We start from the raw sequence: 14,653 nt of genomic DNA, 5'->3' as shown, positions 1-14,653 counted from the left end.
TGGACCCTCCTTACACTGAACAGCAGGCCCACACAGCCTCAGTAATCCCAGGGGCGTCACCAGACTGGGGCTGAGGACAGCCCGTCTCACACACTTATTTCTTAAAATCTCTGTTAACATTTAAAATCTCTTCCATATAGGTTGGTTTTTTTGTTATTTATTTATTTATTGGCTGCGTTTGGTCTTCATTGCTGTGTGCGGGCTTTCTCTACTTGCGGCGAGCGGGGGCTACTCTTTGTTGCAGTGCATGAGCTTCTCATTGCGGTGGCTTCTCTTGTTGTGGAGCACAGGCACTAGGCGCGTGGGCTTCAGTAGTTGTGGTGTGCGGGCTCAGTAGTTGTGGCTCGTGGGCTCTAGAGCGCAGGCGTCAGTAGTTGTGGCATGCGGGCTCAGTAGTTGTGGCTCGAGGGCTCTAGAGTGCAGGCTCACCAGTTGTGGCACACGGGCTTAGTTGCTCTGCAGCATGTGGGATCTTCCCAGACCAGAGCTCGAATCCGTGTCCCCTGCATTGGCAGGTGGACTCTCAACCACTGCGCCACCAGGGAAGCCCCAAATACATTGTTTACCAAAGAGAACAACCAAGAAATCGGCAGCTAAGAGGCTTATCAGGAGGGAAAATGCAATAAAGATGAGTGTGTTATCTGAGATCAAGGAGGTGACTGAACAAGCTCCTTCCCGTCCTGGGTGAGCCGGTGCCTGGGGATGTTAGCCAGGTGAGGGAGGTAGATCAGGATGGGGACAGAGAAGGCAAGGCTGCAGCAAAAGAAGCCTAATGCCCCAGTCTGAGCCGAGCTGGGGGCTTCAGCCTCATCATATCTTGGGGCCCCTCAGATCTAGCTGCTCCTCTCTTTTTGAATCAATGGGACATTATTGAATAGAGAGTCTCTTCATCTGCAGGACACCAAGGAACAGACCTCAGAGGCTGCTGATAGCCCGCTGGCACCAGGCTGGTGACAGTGAATGCATTCATGTTGGGTCTCTATGCCATTGATCTGCCAGTTCCCAGAACCTTGGGGTGGAAAGGAAATCTTGGCATCACCTAGTTCGGTGCCCCACTGTGTGATAGAATTCTCCCTATAATATCCCTGCCAAGATTCATCTAGCCGAATCCCTCAAGGGAAAGACAATTCACCTCCGCAAAGCGAGCCACTGTACGCTGGAACGTCACACTCGGGAAATGGCCTTCTCCACCCTGGAAGGAAAGCTGCAACCAGATCCCACTGGTTCTCAGTCTGCCTCTGAGTCCATACCTAAGTAGTCCATCCTTCTCCACACTCGGGACTAGCCTCAGACATTTGAAGAACGCCATTATGGTGCATCTATACAAGCTCCCAGAGCACGCGCGCGCGCGCACACACACACACACACACACACAGTGTTTTCTTGAGACCAAATCTTGCCAAACCAAGACCCAAATTGTTCTTTGCATCTCATGATCTTGAGTCCCTTCACATCCTGATCTCTCTCTGCTGGATGTGTCATAATTTCACAATGGCTCTACTCAAATGTGTGCCCAGAAGCGAGCGCAACACTCCTCATATTTTTGTGTGCTTTGCTCTTCACCAGTGCACAGCAGAGCAGCATAGTCAGCTTCCTTGCCATAGACACTCGGCTTCTCTTCATGTAGCCCGGTGATGGGGGGGGTGCGTCTGTTGTGTTCACTGCTCTACCCGCCCACCCCCCCCAGAGACGAGTCCACTGTCTGGCACTGGGTGGACACTCAAGGAGTACTTGTTTAGTAAATGAATGACATTTTGAGAATACAGGCTCACTCTTTGTTTTGTTTTTGTTGCAGTAGTAGTTGGTACTTGCTGTTAATAGTCAGGAGGAACAGTTTTATTTCATGTATATTAAACCCCATCCAAGAAGACAATCAAATAGACAACTGGATAGACAGACAAGTCTGGAGCTTAGAAGAGAGCTCAGGGCTGGAGAGAGGTCGTGGAGTCACCAACTCACAGAGAATGAAGCCACGTTATTGCATGAAATTGCCTAGGAATTTAACTAATCGGGGATTCTACCCTCTTTCCATGTGGCCTCCCAGAGCCAGCAACCTGTAAAACAGAGAATATGGGCCTCTCCTCTGTCCACCACACCTAACTTCCCTCTGTCAGGCCCGCTCACCTTCCCGCCATCCACCCTCACCATCCCCAGGAGGTCCCTGTCAGGTACTGAAGGGAAAACGTCTGCCCTCCTTGTCTGTGGGAACTCTAGAGGAAAGATCTGAATGCCATGTGCATTTCTGGGAGTGACGACATAGTCAGTTTCCACCACTGCTAGAGAAGGTCAGCCCTTCCAACTCTAAAGCTGATTTCTTTCTCAGCACATGGCCGGAAACTTAAAGATCAACAAGGGAGGAAGGGGCATCTGTGTGCTTTCTTCTCACATCTACCTACCTAGGACAGGCACACAACACTGGAATCCTGGTGTCCCATGAAACACCGTATCCCCAGGCAGACTCCCAGAGCCAGGAGTGCCCTCTGGTGGTCATAATAACACTGACGATTATGAGAATAACTAACACCATGAGCTAGTTAGCCAGTGATCAGAATAACTGACACTTACCAGGAGCATTTACCATGAGCCAGACCTAATAAAAATTACCCAGATTAACCCATTCCCTGCTCATCCTAATCTTATGAAGTCCTACTATTCTACTGTTTTCCCCGTTTTACAAAGGAGAAATTGATCAAAGCAATCAGGTGATTTACTAAAAGTCACCAAGGGCGGAGGAGGTTGGCTGGTCTCCTCCTGGGCATCTATCCCTTTCTAACTCCTAAAGAAAGACATAAGCCATCCTAGAACTTAAGGGGGAATTTAAATATCTATGTTTTTCATTTAAAAGTAAACACATTACATATTTTGGAAAAATTGGAAAGAAAAATAAATTGCCTATTATAAAAACCATATCAGCACTTTAAAAATGCTTTCTTTCAATCTTTTTTTTCTCCTTTTCATCTTTTTTTCCCTTAATTATGAGCAAGGTATAATATAAATTCTTCATTGAAGAATATTCTTTTTTTTAACATTTATTTATTTATTTTTTGGCTGCGTTGGGTCTTCGTTGCTGCATGCGGGATTTCTCTCTAGTCGCGGTGAGCAGGGGCTACTCTTCGTTGCAGTGCGCAGGTTTCTCACTGCAGTGGCTTCTCTTGTTGCGGAGCACGGGCTCTAGGTATGCAGGCTTCAGTAGTTGCAGCACGCAGCTTCAGTAGTTGCGGCACACAGGCTCAGTAGTTGTGGCTCGCAGGCTCTAGAGTACAGGCTCAGTAATTGTGGTGCACGGGCTTAGTTGCTCCGCAGCATGTGGGATCTTCCTGGACCAGGGATCAAACCCGTGTCCCCTGCATTGGCAGGCAGATTCTTAACCACTGTGCCACCAGGGAAGTCCCAAAAGGTTTGAATTTTTGTTTTTGTTTTTTGGCCGTGCTGCAGAGCTTGCAGGACCTTAGCTCCCCAACAAGGCACAGAACCCGGGCCCCTGCAGTGAAAGTGCTGAGTCGTAACCACTGGACTTCCAGGGAATTCCCTGAAGAATATTCTTTAAGATTTTTTTTCCTTCAAGAATTTTCTGTTCTTAGATGTGAGTTTCACATTTTTTACTCAAAGCAACAGGTATTTACTTGGACATCCAGCAAGAGTCTGACCTAGAGCTCCCAGCCAGGAGCTCTGTAATACCCTAGCCTGCCCTGGGGCACCACCCAGAGAGCCAGGGTTGCTATGGAGACTGAGCATGAAACCTCAGGACAGGTCACAGGTTCAGTCTTCTGAATGCACTGCCCTCAGGGGAGGTGTCCCAGAGGGAACTCTGGGGACTGGAGCTGACTCACTTCTGTCAGCACAGAGGCTCAGACCATGGAGAGCCCCAGGGCAGCCATCCACAGGACCTAGGATTCTTGGGAAGTTTTCCTCTGGCCACCATAGTGACATGGTTCTGTGGCAGCCTTCTCATGAACCTGTTCCATTTTTCTGCACTGTTTCTTGAAAAGCGCCTTCCCCTCACCAGAAGCCTCTGTGCCTCTACCTTAGAACTAAGATACTCCCTATGAATGCAGTCCCTGCGGGGCCTCCAGAGTCAGACTCCCAACTTTGTCACTTACTAGCTCCGTGACCTGGGTGCCAACTTAACCTCTCAGACCTGTTTCCTCATCTGGAAAATGAGGATAATAATTGTTCATACTCACAGAGTTGTCAGGAAAAGTAAATAGCCATTTAGTTGAGTACTGAGCACACAGAAAGACCTCAGTGTATGGTGGCTGTTGTTCTCGAAATCTTCTACAGAGAGCTAGTGAAGGAGGGTGTAGAGCAGCTGTCTGTGCAGTGGGTAGCTGGACACCACATGTAAACAACTAGTCATTCACCTGGCATGTCCAAATTCCTGCATCCTCTTAGCTCTGTGCAAGTGCCAGCGGAGCAGAGACACTGCCTGAGTTCTCTCTTGCTCCCCTCACCTCTCTCCCCTCCTTCCTGTGCCATTTCCCAAGAATACAGACGGACCATACCAGGGGTAATACTCAAATTATGTAAAGACTCAGACTGAAGCAATATGGTGCCAGCCATGGAGCTGAAACAGGGTCTTGGGAGCTTCCTGTTGTACCAGGTGTTACCACCTTGTTTCCTGGATTGTGGGGAGGTGAGGGGTCCTAGGACAGGGGCAGGGAAACTGGAGCAATGGAAAGAATACTTAGCAGCCTCTGGGAAAGGGTTCTTTACCAGCTGATATGGAAATATCAGTTTACCTTTTAACAACCAATATGGCCAAACCATCAAGTACCAACTGATTTACCCCGAGGTGAGACCCTGGGAAGGTCATTGTGGGACACCCCTGAAGAACATAGAGACCAGAGACTGTGTTAAGCCCATCTGGGGCCCATGCCTTGTTGCAGAGTAAGTGAGTTGGGGAAAAGGACTTCATTGCCCAAGAGTCTACTCAAGTGCTACAACTCCCCTATCCATGTCATTCCTTACTGCATGCCTTGCTGAAGCAATAGGACGAAGGGACCCAGAAGCTGGATGATCCTAAGTCAAACACCATTGTGAATTTCTGCAGTCGGGTGTCAGGGCTGACAACCCCAGAGACTGGGCCTGTAAGAATACACCAAACTCATACTGCAGCCCAACACCAGCCCCTTGCATTCATTCAGTCTTTCATTCCACTAATACTCATTAAGTCCACGTCATGTGGGCTGGGCATACGTCAGTGAGCAAGACCCATAGGGTATCTGCACTCGTGGAGCCAGACATAAAACTATAATACAGGGTGACAAGAGCTACAATAGGGAAAAGAGAGGGTGCTAAGGCAGCAAAGGAGTGCACCTAACCCAGAAGTCTCACTGTAGGAAGTAATGTCTAAGACAAGACCTGAGGGGAGAGTGGAAGCTAGCCAGATGAAGAGGTGGGGGAAGCACGGAGCAGCATGTGCAAAGACCAGAGACTGGCTGAGCCCTCAGCAGAACAAACCAGTTGACCTGGACTTCAATATGATCATGTTAATGTGTCAAGTTTGGGGTGCAATTAATTCTAACACGTGGGCCTGGCTTAATGCTTAACTAGAGAATGGTTTGGGAAGACTGTAACCCTGTAAATCTAAATTTCCAAACCAAAGGTGCAAGGTGGCAGGGACGCCAGGTTAGGGACAGTGTCGCAAGGGGCTAAGTGCTGGATTTTGGTACTGTATAAACTCAGGTTCAAGTCCCAACTCTACTTCTGAGCTGGGTGACCTTAGCTAAGTTAATTCAACCTCTCTAGGTGGTAATTTCCACATCTGAAAATGGAGAGCAATGCTGGTATCTACTCTGTAATATTCAAATGAGATGGTATATGAAGTCCTCAGCATGGTGAATGGCATGTGGTTGACTCTTATTATTAAAATAGCTTTGTGGAATCCACCCCTAACCTAAACATCATTTTGTGCCCAAGAATCTCAAGTGCTTTTTAGAACAGAAATCCAAACTGATCCAAACAACACAGCTAATGGTTATTGAGAATTTACATAGGCCAGCCCAGTCCTACATGCCTTACATGGGTTACTTTAATTAATCCTCACGAAAACCCAATAATGGAGGTGCTACTGTTTTCCGGGTTTCACAAATTAGGAAACCAAGGCAGAGAGGTTTAGTAACTTGCCTCAGATCATCTAAGCCTTCAAAAATCCACAACACTGACAATACCAAATGCTGGCAAGGATGTGGAGAAACAGGAACTCTCATTCATTGCTAGTGAGAATGCAAAATGTTATTGCTACTTTAGAAGACAGTTTGGTAGTTTTTGACAAAACTAAGCATTTTCTTCCCATGTAGTCCAGCAATCATGTTCCCTGACGTTTACTCAAACCTATATACACACAAAAACCTGCACACAGATATTTATAAATAACTGCCCAAACTTGGAAGTAACCAAGATGTCCTTCAGTAGGTGAATGGGTAAATTGTGGTACGTGCAGACAATAGAGTATTAGTCGGCGCTAAAGAGAAATGAGCTATCAAGCCATGACAAGGCATGGAAGAAACTTAACAGCATATTATTAAGTGAAAGAAGACAATCTGAAAAGGCTACATACTGCATGATTCCAACTATATGACATAAAAGGCAAAACTACGGAGACAATAAAAAGATCAGTGGTTGCCTATCATGCGAGAAGGAGAAATGAATAGGCAGAACTCAGAGGATTTTAGGGCAGTGCAACTACTCTGTACGATGCTACAGCAGGAGATACATGTCGTTATACATTGTCCAAACCCAAAGAATGTACAACACCAAGAGTGAACCCCAGTTGGACTATGGACTTTGGGTGAGAATGATGTGTGAATGTGAGTCCATTGATTGTAACAAATATACACTGTGGTGTAGGATGTTCATAATGGGGGAGGTTGCGGGCGGCAGGGTAGATAAGAACTCTCTGTACTTTCTGCTCAATTTTTCTGTGAACCTAAAACGGCTCTTAAAAATACAGTGTATTAAAAAAAAAAAAAATACAGTGTATTAATTAGAAAACCAAATAAAACACAGGCTTCAAATCCAGGAGTTTGGTTCCAGAGCGCACCCCTTTAACCACCGCGTTATACCATCTCCCAACTTCTAATGGAAGGGCAACCCAACTTTTGATTGAAGTAAAAAAGAAAAAAATATGTACATATAAAGTAAAACAGAGAGGTTGCTGGGTTTTGGAATGTGCCTACTGTTCAGGTTGCCAACCCTTCCTCATCCCTTCTAGAGGGCGGGCAAGGCTCCATAGCTGATGAAGCCGACGGCTGCCTCCCGGGTAGTGTGTGATGAAGAGCACCTGACGTGTGGCGTGAGGCCAGCATCCCCAGCGCCCTTTGGTCTAGAAAACAGCTGTGAGTAATCTGGGGCACCCGGAGCAGAAAGCCTTATCAGCTGGCCTGTCCCAAAGCCGCTGGGAAGACTATCTGCTGGTGCAGCTATGCCTCCAACTGTCCTATTTTTAGAGAAAGGCATTCTTTTCAGGGCTGTTCTTCTGACAAAGGAGCAAGCCAGCTCTGTCCCAAGGTATAGCCGCTGAACAACAAGCCACTTCCACTGGTTTGCCTTAGGGCTCATTTTCTGCAGGTTTGTAGACCACCATCGAAAACTTTTAATCAAAGGACTTGTAAAACGCCAGCTCATTCCCCAGCTGAGAGAAGCCGGTGTGATATTGCTTTCTGCCCCAGGAAGGGAGGCATAAGACATTGTACATAAGGAGGACATAAGACTATTCAAACAATAGCATCTTGCCAACATTTCAAAGCATACCATTTAAGGCCGATAAAGGGACTTTTTTTTTTTTTTGCTGTAAGGAAGCAAATATCTGCTTGAGAGACCGTAGGATTAATTTATGTTTTAATCATCATGGTGGGAGGAGTTGGGAGAGTAGATAGTGAACCAAAAGGATGTAGAGTTGGCCCGGTCAGTTTTAGGTCTTCCCAACACCAAACCAGGAAGCCAGGTAGGGCCCAGGAATTGAGAGAAACAGCCCCAGAGCTGGCTCAGGGCTCAGCTCACTTGGGCATCTATTAGAACTCCTCAGAATAAACATAACCCAACAGCTAATAGTAACATTAATAATAAGAGGATAATAATATTAACCCTTTTCAAGCATCTCCTGTGTGCAAAATACTTTAAACACATTATTGTATTGACTTGGGGACAATCCCATGCTGTAGGTGTTATTATTCCAATTTTGCACGTAAGTGAACTAAGGCTCAGAGAATTTGTTTACCTTCTGCCCACTGAATGGTAGACCTGATATGCAAACTCAAATTTTTCTGACTCCAAACCCTATACATCTTCTTTTCATTTGTCATGCTGGCCCCCCTAACTGTCTCGGAGGGGGTTACACAAAAGGAGACTGGGTCAAGCTCTTTGCCATTTTAACTTAGTGTCCCAGAATTTAAACTGAAGCAAAAACAACGATGTTTTTCTAAGCACAGTCCCCACTCCATTTACCCCACACTTCCCTGCATTTGCAGCTGAGTGATACATGTCTGATGACTCCAAAGTGATGCAGTGGGAAGTCCCTGTTGCCAAGCTTGATGGGGACCTTACGGACCACCTGGTCCAACCCTCTTGTCTCCAGATGAGGAAAAGAAGAGCAAGAAGTTCAACAACTTGCCCAAGGCCATAGAGTAATGCAAACACAGATCTGCAGAGTCCAAGTCTGGAGCCCCTCCCGCAGTATCAACCCCATCCCATCAATATGATCCTAACTGACCAGGACTCAGACTAAGCCCTCCTGTCTCAAAGACACCTGAGATGGAGCAATATTGAGCCCATGCCACTGTTCCTTCCAAAAGTAAATGGGAGAGGGAAGTCCCTGGTGGTCCAGTGGTTAGGACTCCGCACTTTCCCCACTGAGGGCCTGGGTTCGATCCCTGGTTGGGCCAAAAAAACACTTTTTTTTAATTAAAGAAAGAAACTCTCCAACAAGAGAAAAACACAGCCTCTGGGGAGTCCAGGTTGGTTTGTGGCCTTTCAGAGCCAGATGTCTCCAGATCCCCAATCTACTCACATAATATAGTCTTGTAATCACATAACTGCTCTTCTGTCATTCTCTCCTATAAATAGACTTCCTGAGGGAAGCATCACAGATGTCTACAAGCAAAAACTTACGGTTGGTGGCCTTCCATGAACTCCTCCAAGGTCCCTGCTTCTCCAAGATGATGTCTGCGGGACTTAACTTGGATCAAAGAAATCCTGAAAAGATAGAGAAGGATGAGTGAGCTCGTGGTGTCAGTCCCACCCTGTTTCAGTTCATCTCTTTCAACATCAACTCAGCAGTGTGTGGAGGATGGTAGGTGTCAGTCATGGAGAGACGATGTCACAGCCTCCAGCTGCGCCAAGCTTCCCTTAGCTCTCCATGCCATGATGACCTTAAAGACACCAGAGCCACCAGGACCAGTTTCATTGTCCTTGTTCAGTGGTTGCTTGCAATGCTCCAGGCTTTTTGATAGCTCACTGGTTCCCAAAGTTATGAGCTTGTTCCATCAATCCTAGAAGGTTCTACATTGGCAGTAGTTTTAACCATGTGGCTAGAGCTGACCACAAACTTGGGCAAATACTGACATGCCTTAAAGATGTGAGGTGGTATCAACCAAGTATTGATAAGAAAGTTTGCAGTCGGAGGGGGAAAAGTTGACATGTATTAAGCTTCTGTGTTCCAGGTATTTACTGTCATTTAATCTCCACCATGATATTAATATCATCTCCAGTTGATAAATGTAGAAAGACTTTCAAAGAGGTTCAGCAAGTTCCCCAAGGCCAGAAAGACAGGAAACGGTCGAACTAAAATTCCAAGCCTAACTGCCAACCCACACACAACAGACGTCCCCATGGCAGGCAATGCTGGTTTCCTACCTAACCTCTCCTTTCTTCCTTGTTGACAGAATCCTGGTTGCATTGAGGCAGCAATGTGCCCAGCTCCAGGTGGCCCCAGAGTTTAGTAGCATCTACCATCCTCTGAAATCACCTCTAGCTACTGGACGGACGCTTGAGCTGCAGCTCAGAATCCGTTTCCTCAGAAACCATCTTACACACAATAGTCAGTAAGACTGCCATCACTGCATCACCAGCACACTTCTGTTCTGTGGGTTAAGACAACCCTTAGAGATTAACCTGGGATATCACCATTTATAGCATAATTTCTACTGGAAAATGCATTAAAAGATCTATACACCTGCTACTCTCCTACCCCCCATTCCCCGAGAAAACAAAGCACAGCTTCCAAGAGACTTCGTGATTCCTTTATAAGGTTTAAGTTAATTCAAATTTCACAGGTCCAAACCCAAAGCTGCTTTCCTATTATCAACCCTTTACTTATCAGGAAGATCTAGGAGTATCAAAAATGCCAAAGGACATTCCTGAAAATATACTTAAATATGGGGTATTTCTAGTCAATCTTACCTCTCTTTATTAAATTGAAAGAAAATCTTCCCTACAACTGAAAAAAAAAAGTATTCTAGTCAAGAAGATGAAATACTAGCTGTTGTACCCATTTTCCAGTTACAGTGATGCATTTCCCTGCAAGAAAACTTCCGGCTTTTGGATAACCCAGGGTAACCTTGGCACTATTGACATTTTGGGCCAGATAACTCTTTGCTGTGGGTGCTGTCCTGTGCATTGGAGAATGTTTAGCAGGGTCCTTGGCCTCTACCTGTCAGATGCCAGGAGCACTCTCTCAGCTGTGACAACCAGAACTGTCTTCAGACATCGCCAGCTGTCTCCTGAAGGGCAAGCCCACCACTAGTTAAAAACCACTGGCAAAGGCTGATAAACTAGAAGGACCTATTTACTCAAAGGGCTGCACTAAACCTTATAGAGCCAGGAAACATGCCAATGAAGTAAGAAGGACTGAGCCATGTTCTGATAGCAAATCCTACTCCGTAAAGCAGGGGGCAGATGGTCACTGAAATGGCCTTAGGCTGTAATCACGAGTAAGGCCCGTTCGTTATGCAGGGCCGTCAAGAAGCACAGCTTCAGAGAGCGTATCCCTCATTGCTGGTTCGTAGGGATTGAGTCCCCTCAAGGTCCATCTTCCTGGCTTTGGTTCCTTTCACTCACACACAGGCTATAAAAAGGCTGCCTTTCCTACTTCTGTTCATTTCCCCCTGGCTCTCCATCCGTGAGTTGTGAATCGAGTTGATGGAACTCCTTCAGGGTTCGTGTTTCACTTCACTGCTCACTTCTGAAGCCCCCTTTCTCAGAATAATTGTCTTAGCTCAGCAATGCTACTGAACAGGTTCCAGCAGTTCGACATTGAGTGAGAATCTAATCAACTTCACAGAGTACTTTGGGAGACTTCTCTGGAATCCAGCTGTGGGCAAGTCCACAGAGCAGGCACATTTCATAGTGGTAGGCTGAACTCTCAGGGGAAATCTTCGTCTTCATCCCAGCATTGTGCTCTAGGAAAGCACAAAATTGGAGTTTATCCTACAGGTTGCCAAGCAAATATGAGCTCCTTTCCAGGTTTTTCCAACCCTGTGTATATCTTGTTAACTATTCTCAATAAATTCTGAGTCTTTCTCAGAGCCACTCTCTTTTACCTCAGTGATCATCGATGGTAAGGGAAAAAAATCTATGGATTCATAAATATATTAAGTCATTGGCTACCAGCAATTTGAGTTTACATTATCAAACTGAGAGTAATACATTACTCATTCTTTCATTCAAATGCTCCAGGAAGGCAGGGAATTCTGTCCTTATTTGTTGAGTAAATTAATGCCCACTTTGTTTGAGGTGCTGTCGTTAGTGCTAAGCATTCAACAGTGAACAGGATTGGCACAAGGCCTGCCTTCAGGCAGGTCTCCTGCAGCAAGAGAACTAAGAAGTAGGGCTTCCCTGGTGGCGCAGTGGTTGACAGTCCGCCTGCCGATGCAGGGGACACGGGTTCGTGCTCCGGTCCGGGAGGATCCCACATGCCGCGGAGCGGCTGGGCCCGTGAGCCATGGCCGCTGAGCCTGCGCACCCGGAGCCTGTGCTCCACAACGGGAGAGGCCACAACAGTGAGAGGCCCGCGTACCACAAAAAAAAAAAAAAAAAGAGAACTAAGAAGTAAATAAAACAATCACAAATTGTGGTAAGAGCTAAGTGGAGAGAAACTGGGGAGTGGAAGCAGCCAGCTCAAATAAGGTGGTCAGGGAGATCCTCTTTGAGGAAATACCCATTAAGCTGAGACCTGAAGAACAGGAGCTGGCCTGAAAAGATTTTCAAGGGAACACACACACATACACACACACACACACACACACACTACATACATGCAAACCACATATATACATACACATATAAATACACACTTGCAGGGATGCACAGATACACACACCTATACATACATGTGCAATACATACATACCCACATAAATACACACACATACAGATATGCACATATACACACATACACACACACAAACATACACCCTTTGGTTCAAGGGAACCTGCAGCCCTCACCCCAAATGTTATCTTTAAAAAGCCTTCCCTGAAAGTCATCGGGGAGTTCGGGTCTTTTGAGCATGAACTGCCCATTCTCCTTGCTTGGTCCTGCAGTAAGCACTTACGTTCCTTCACCACAACTTGGTGTCAGTAGGTTGGCTTTGCTGCAGGGAGGGCAAGCGGACCGAAGTTCAGTTCGGTAACAAGGGCAGGACAAACCCAGACAGCAGAAAAAATCCACTAGAAAGGGTTAAATGATTTCAACTCCCACAGGCGGAGCCTCAGTGGGAAGGGGTCTCCGGGACTGCCCTTCTGCTCTGTCAGTAAGAAGGATGGGACCCTTTCTGCCTTGGAAACCGGCTTTCTGGGGAATCCTGGTGTTGAAATCCAGTGGAAGGAGAGGGGAGGGAGAACAGGGCTCCTGGAAGGGGGAACCATCTGCAGAGCAACAAGAACCACACAAGCAATGGGATATTCAGATCTGCCTGGTATTTTCGGTCTGGGCTGCCCCCCAGGAAGTGCCCAAATGAGGTTTCCCATCTGCTCTGGGTCTTTACTGTGCAAATTGAGAAAATGCAATCTGGAGACAGCCCTCAAAGGGCTGCTGACAGCTGTTTGGGGGAGAAAAAGAATGGCTACAAAGAGAGCGAGGAGAAAGTGAGACAGGACAGCCTGCCAGGGAGTGGGAATAGGAAAACGGCGGGGAGCTGGGGCAGGGTGGCCGCACCATCTCCCGTAGCCCCTGGAACAGTATGGAGGCAGTGCTCAGGGAGAGCGCCTCGGTGGGAGATGGAGGAGGGAAAGGCAGGCAGAGGGAGTCTTAAGAAGAAATGCTGGGCATCGTGAAAGTGATCTGTCCTCTGCAGTTTCCCAAGTGACTATGATAAAGATTTAAATTGGGTTTCATTATTTTGGGATGCTGTAGGACTTTTTTTTTTTGATGCAACACCATGTGAAAACAGGGTCCCAGGTTACCTTGGCTTTATTGTGTAAGCATACAATTGCCTCTCATCAGATACTTAGTCTATCCATTCCGGTAATTCACATACACTTACCAAGTGCCAACTGTGTGTCTGTCCTGTTCAAGATGCTGGGCAAACATTCCCAGAAGTCTTCCAAAACCCCAGCTCTACTTCAGCTGACAGGGGGTCGCTAAGCCACGCACTCGCTCAGGTTGTAGGCAGCTTGTAGGCAGAGGACACATTTGCAGCTCACTCACTCTTCAATGAGCCCAGCACAGTGTCTTAAGAAAGCACAGCAATAATACCTGCTCATGGTTAGTAAGTCAGATGCTGTGCTAATTACTTTAAGTACATTATCTTATTTAATCCTCGCAGTAACTCAATGAGGTGGAGCCCAAGGTGATTCCCATTTCTCCTCATGGGAATTCTCCTCATTCCCAAGATGAGGAGACCAAGGCACAGAAACTTTGCCCAAAGCCCCCAAACTAATAAATAACAGAGTCCAGGTTCAAACTGTACAAGGGCTCTTTAATGCCAAAACCTTTTTGCTTTTAATACTAAACTGTACTGCCATCTCATAAACCATAATAAGATAGTAAAAGTCAGAATTAATCATAAATCTAAATTATAGATTATAGTAATATGAAATCTTTTCTTTTTTCCTTTTAAGTACATAACAGAACCAGGCTAACAAAATGCTACCTAGTAGGAGTCCTGTTTTGATAGATTGCTTTCATTTCATTTCAATAAACGTTTACTAGTAACTGATGGAAATAGTTCTTACCCATTAATGTTTAATTGACATACCATTTTCCCCAAGTAGTATTGTCATCTGCTGATACAGCTGTCACACTGAATGTTCCTGGATTCTTTTGAAGGCCTTAAGATTATAATGCTTCCATTCAGTCTTTTAACATTACACAATTGTTTAGGAAACTAGCCATGTTCCAGCTCTGGGAAATCCACATATATTCCATATTAAGTAAGTCTGCTTTAATAAACTGCTCCAATAGTCCTGTAGATATAGGAAGAAAAATTAACTGTGCAAGGTCAGACAGCCACGGGAGGGTCAGAGTTAAAACTACAGGCTAGTTGTGATGGGTATCTGTGATTCTTTTCGGCTGTCAGTATACAACTCACCTTCCTGTGTTTGGGGAATTTCTCACCTTAGGAATCTTGGTGGTGGAAAAAGGCCACCCCCCATCACAAAATCCAAAACCTCAACCTTAGCCTCTCTTACGTTAGGGTGTGCATGTGGCCAGTGAGATC

At 46.1% G+C, this 14,653-nt stretch overlaps 1 protein-coding gene and 1 long non-coding RNA gene across 2 annotated transcripts in view; one reads left to right on the top strand and one right to left on the bottom strand.

Moving 5' to 3' along the window:
- BEST3 (bestrophin 3) overlaps positions 1–11,543 on the top strand; it is a 67,102-nt gene extending 55,559 nt beyond the window's left edge. Inside the window, exon 10 of the mRNA XM_067697313.1 lies at positions 9,064–11,543. Coding sequence (XP_067553414.1) covers positions 9,064–9,127 — 64 coding nt within the window. The 3' untranslated portion in view covers positions 9,128–11,543. The remainder of the gene's footprint in view (positions 1–9,063) is intronic.
- LOC137202193 (uncharacterized) lies at positions 1,773–13,495 on the bottom strand. The gene is made up of 3 exons (XR_010932485.1): positions 13,478–13,495; positions 9,109–9,192; positions 1,773–5,085 (listed from the first exon to the last, which is right to left on the bottom strand). It is a non-coding gene; the product is annotated as an uncharacterized lncRNA (long non-coding RNA).
- Positions 13,496–14,653: the final 1,158 nt, after the last annotated feature.

This window comes from Pseudorca crassidens, chromosome 11, assembly GCF_039906515.1.
Source record: "Pseudorca crassidens isolate mPseCra1 chromosome 11, mPseCra1.hap1, whole genome shotgun sequence".
In the NCBI taxonomy this organism is placed as follows: Eukaryota; Metazoa; Chordata; class Mammalia; order Artiodactyla; family Delphinidae; genus Pseudorca; species Pseudorca crassidens.
Note: the sequence above shows the minus strand (reverse complement) of the source record. Positions and strands in the feature narration are given on the sequence as shown.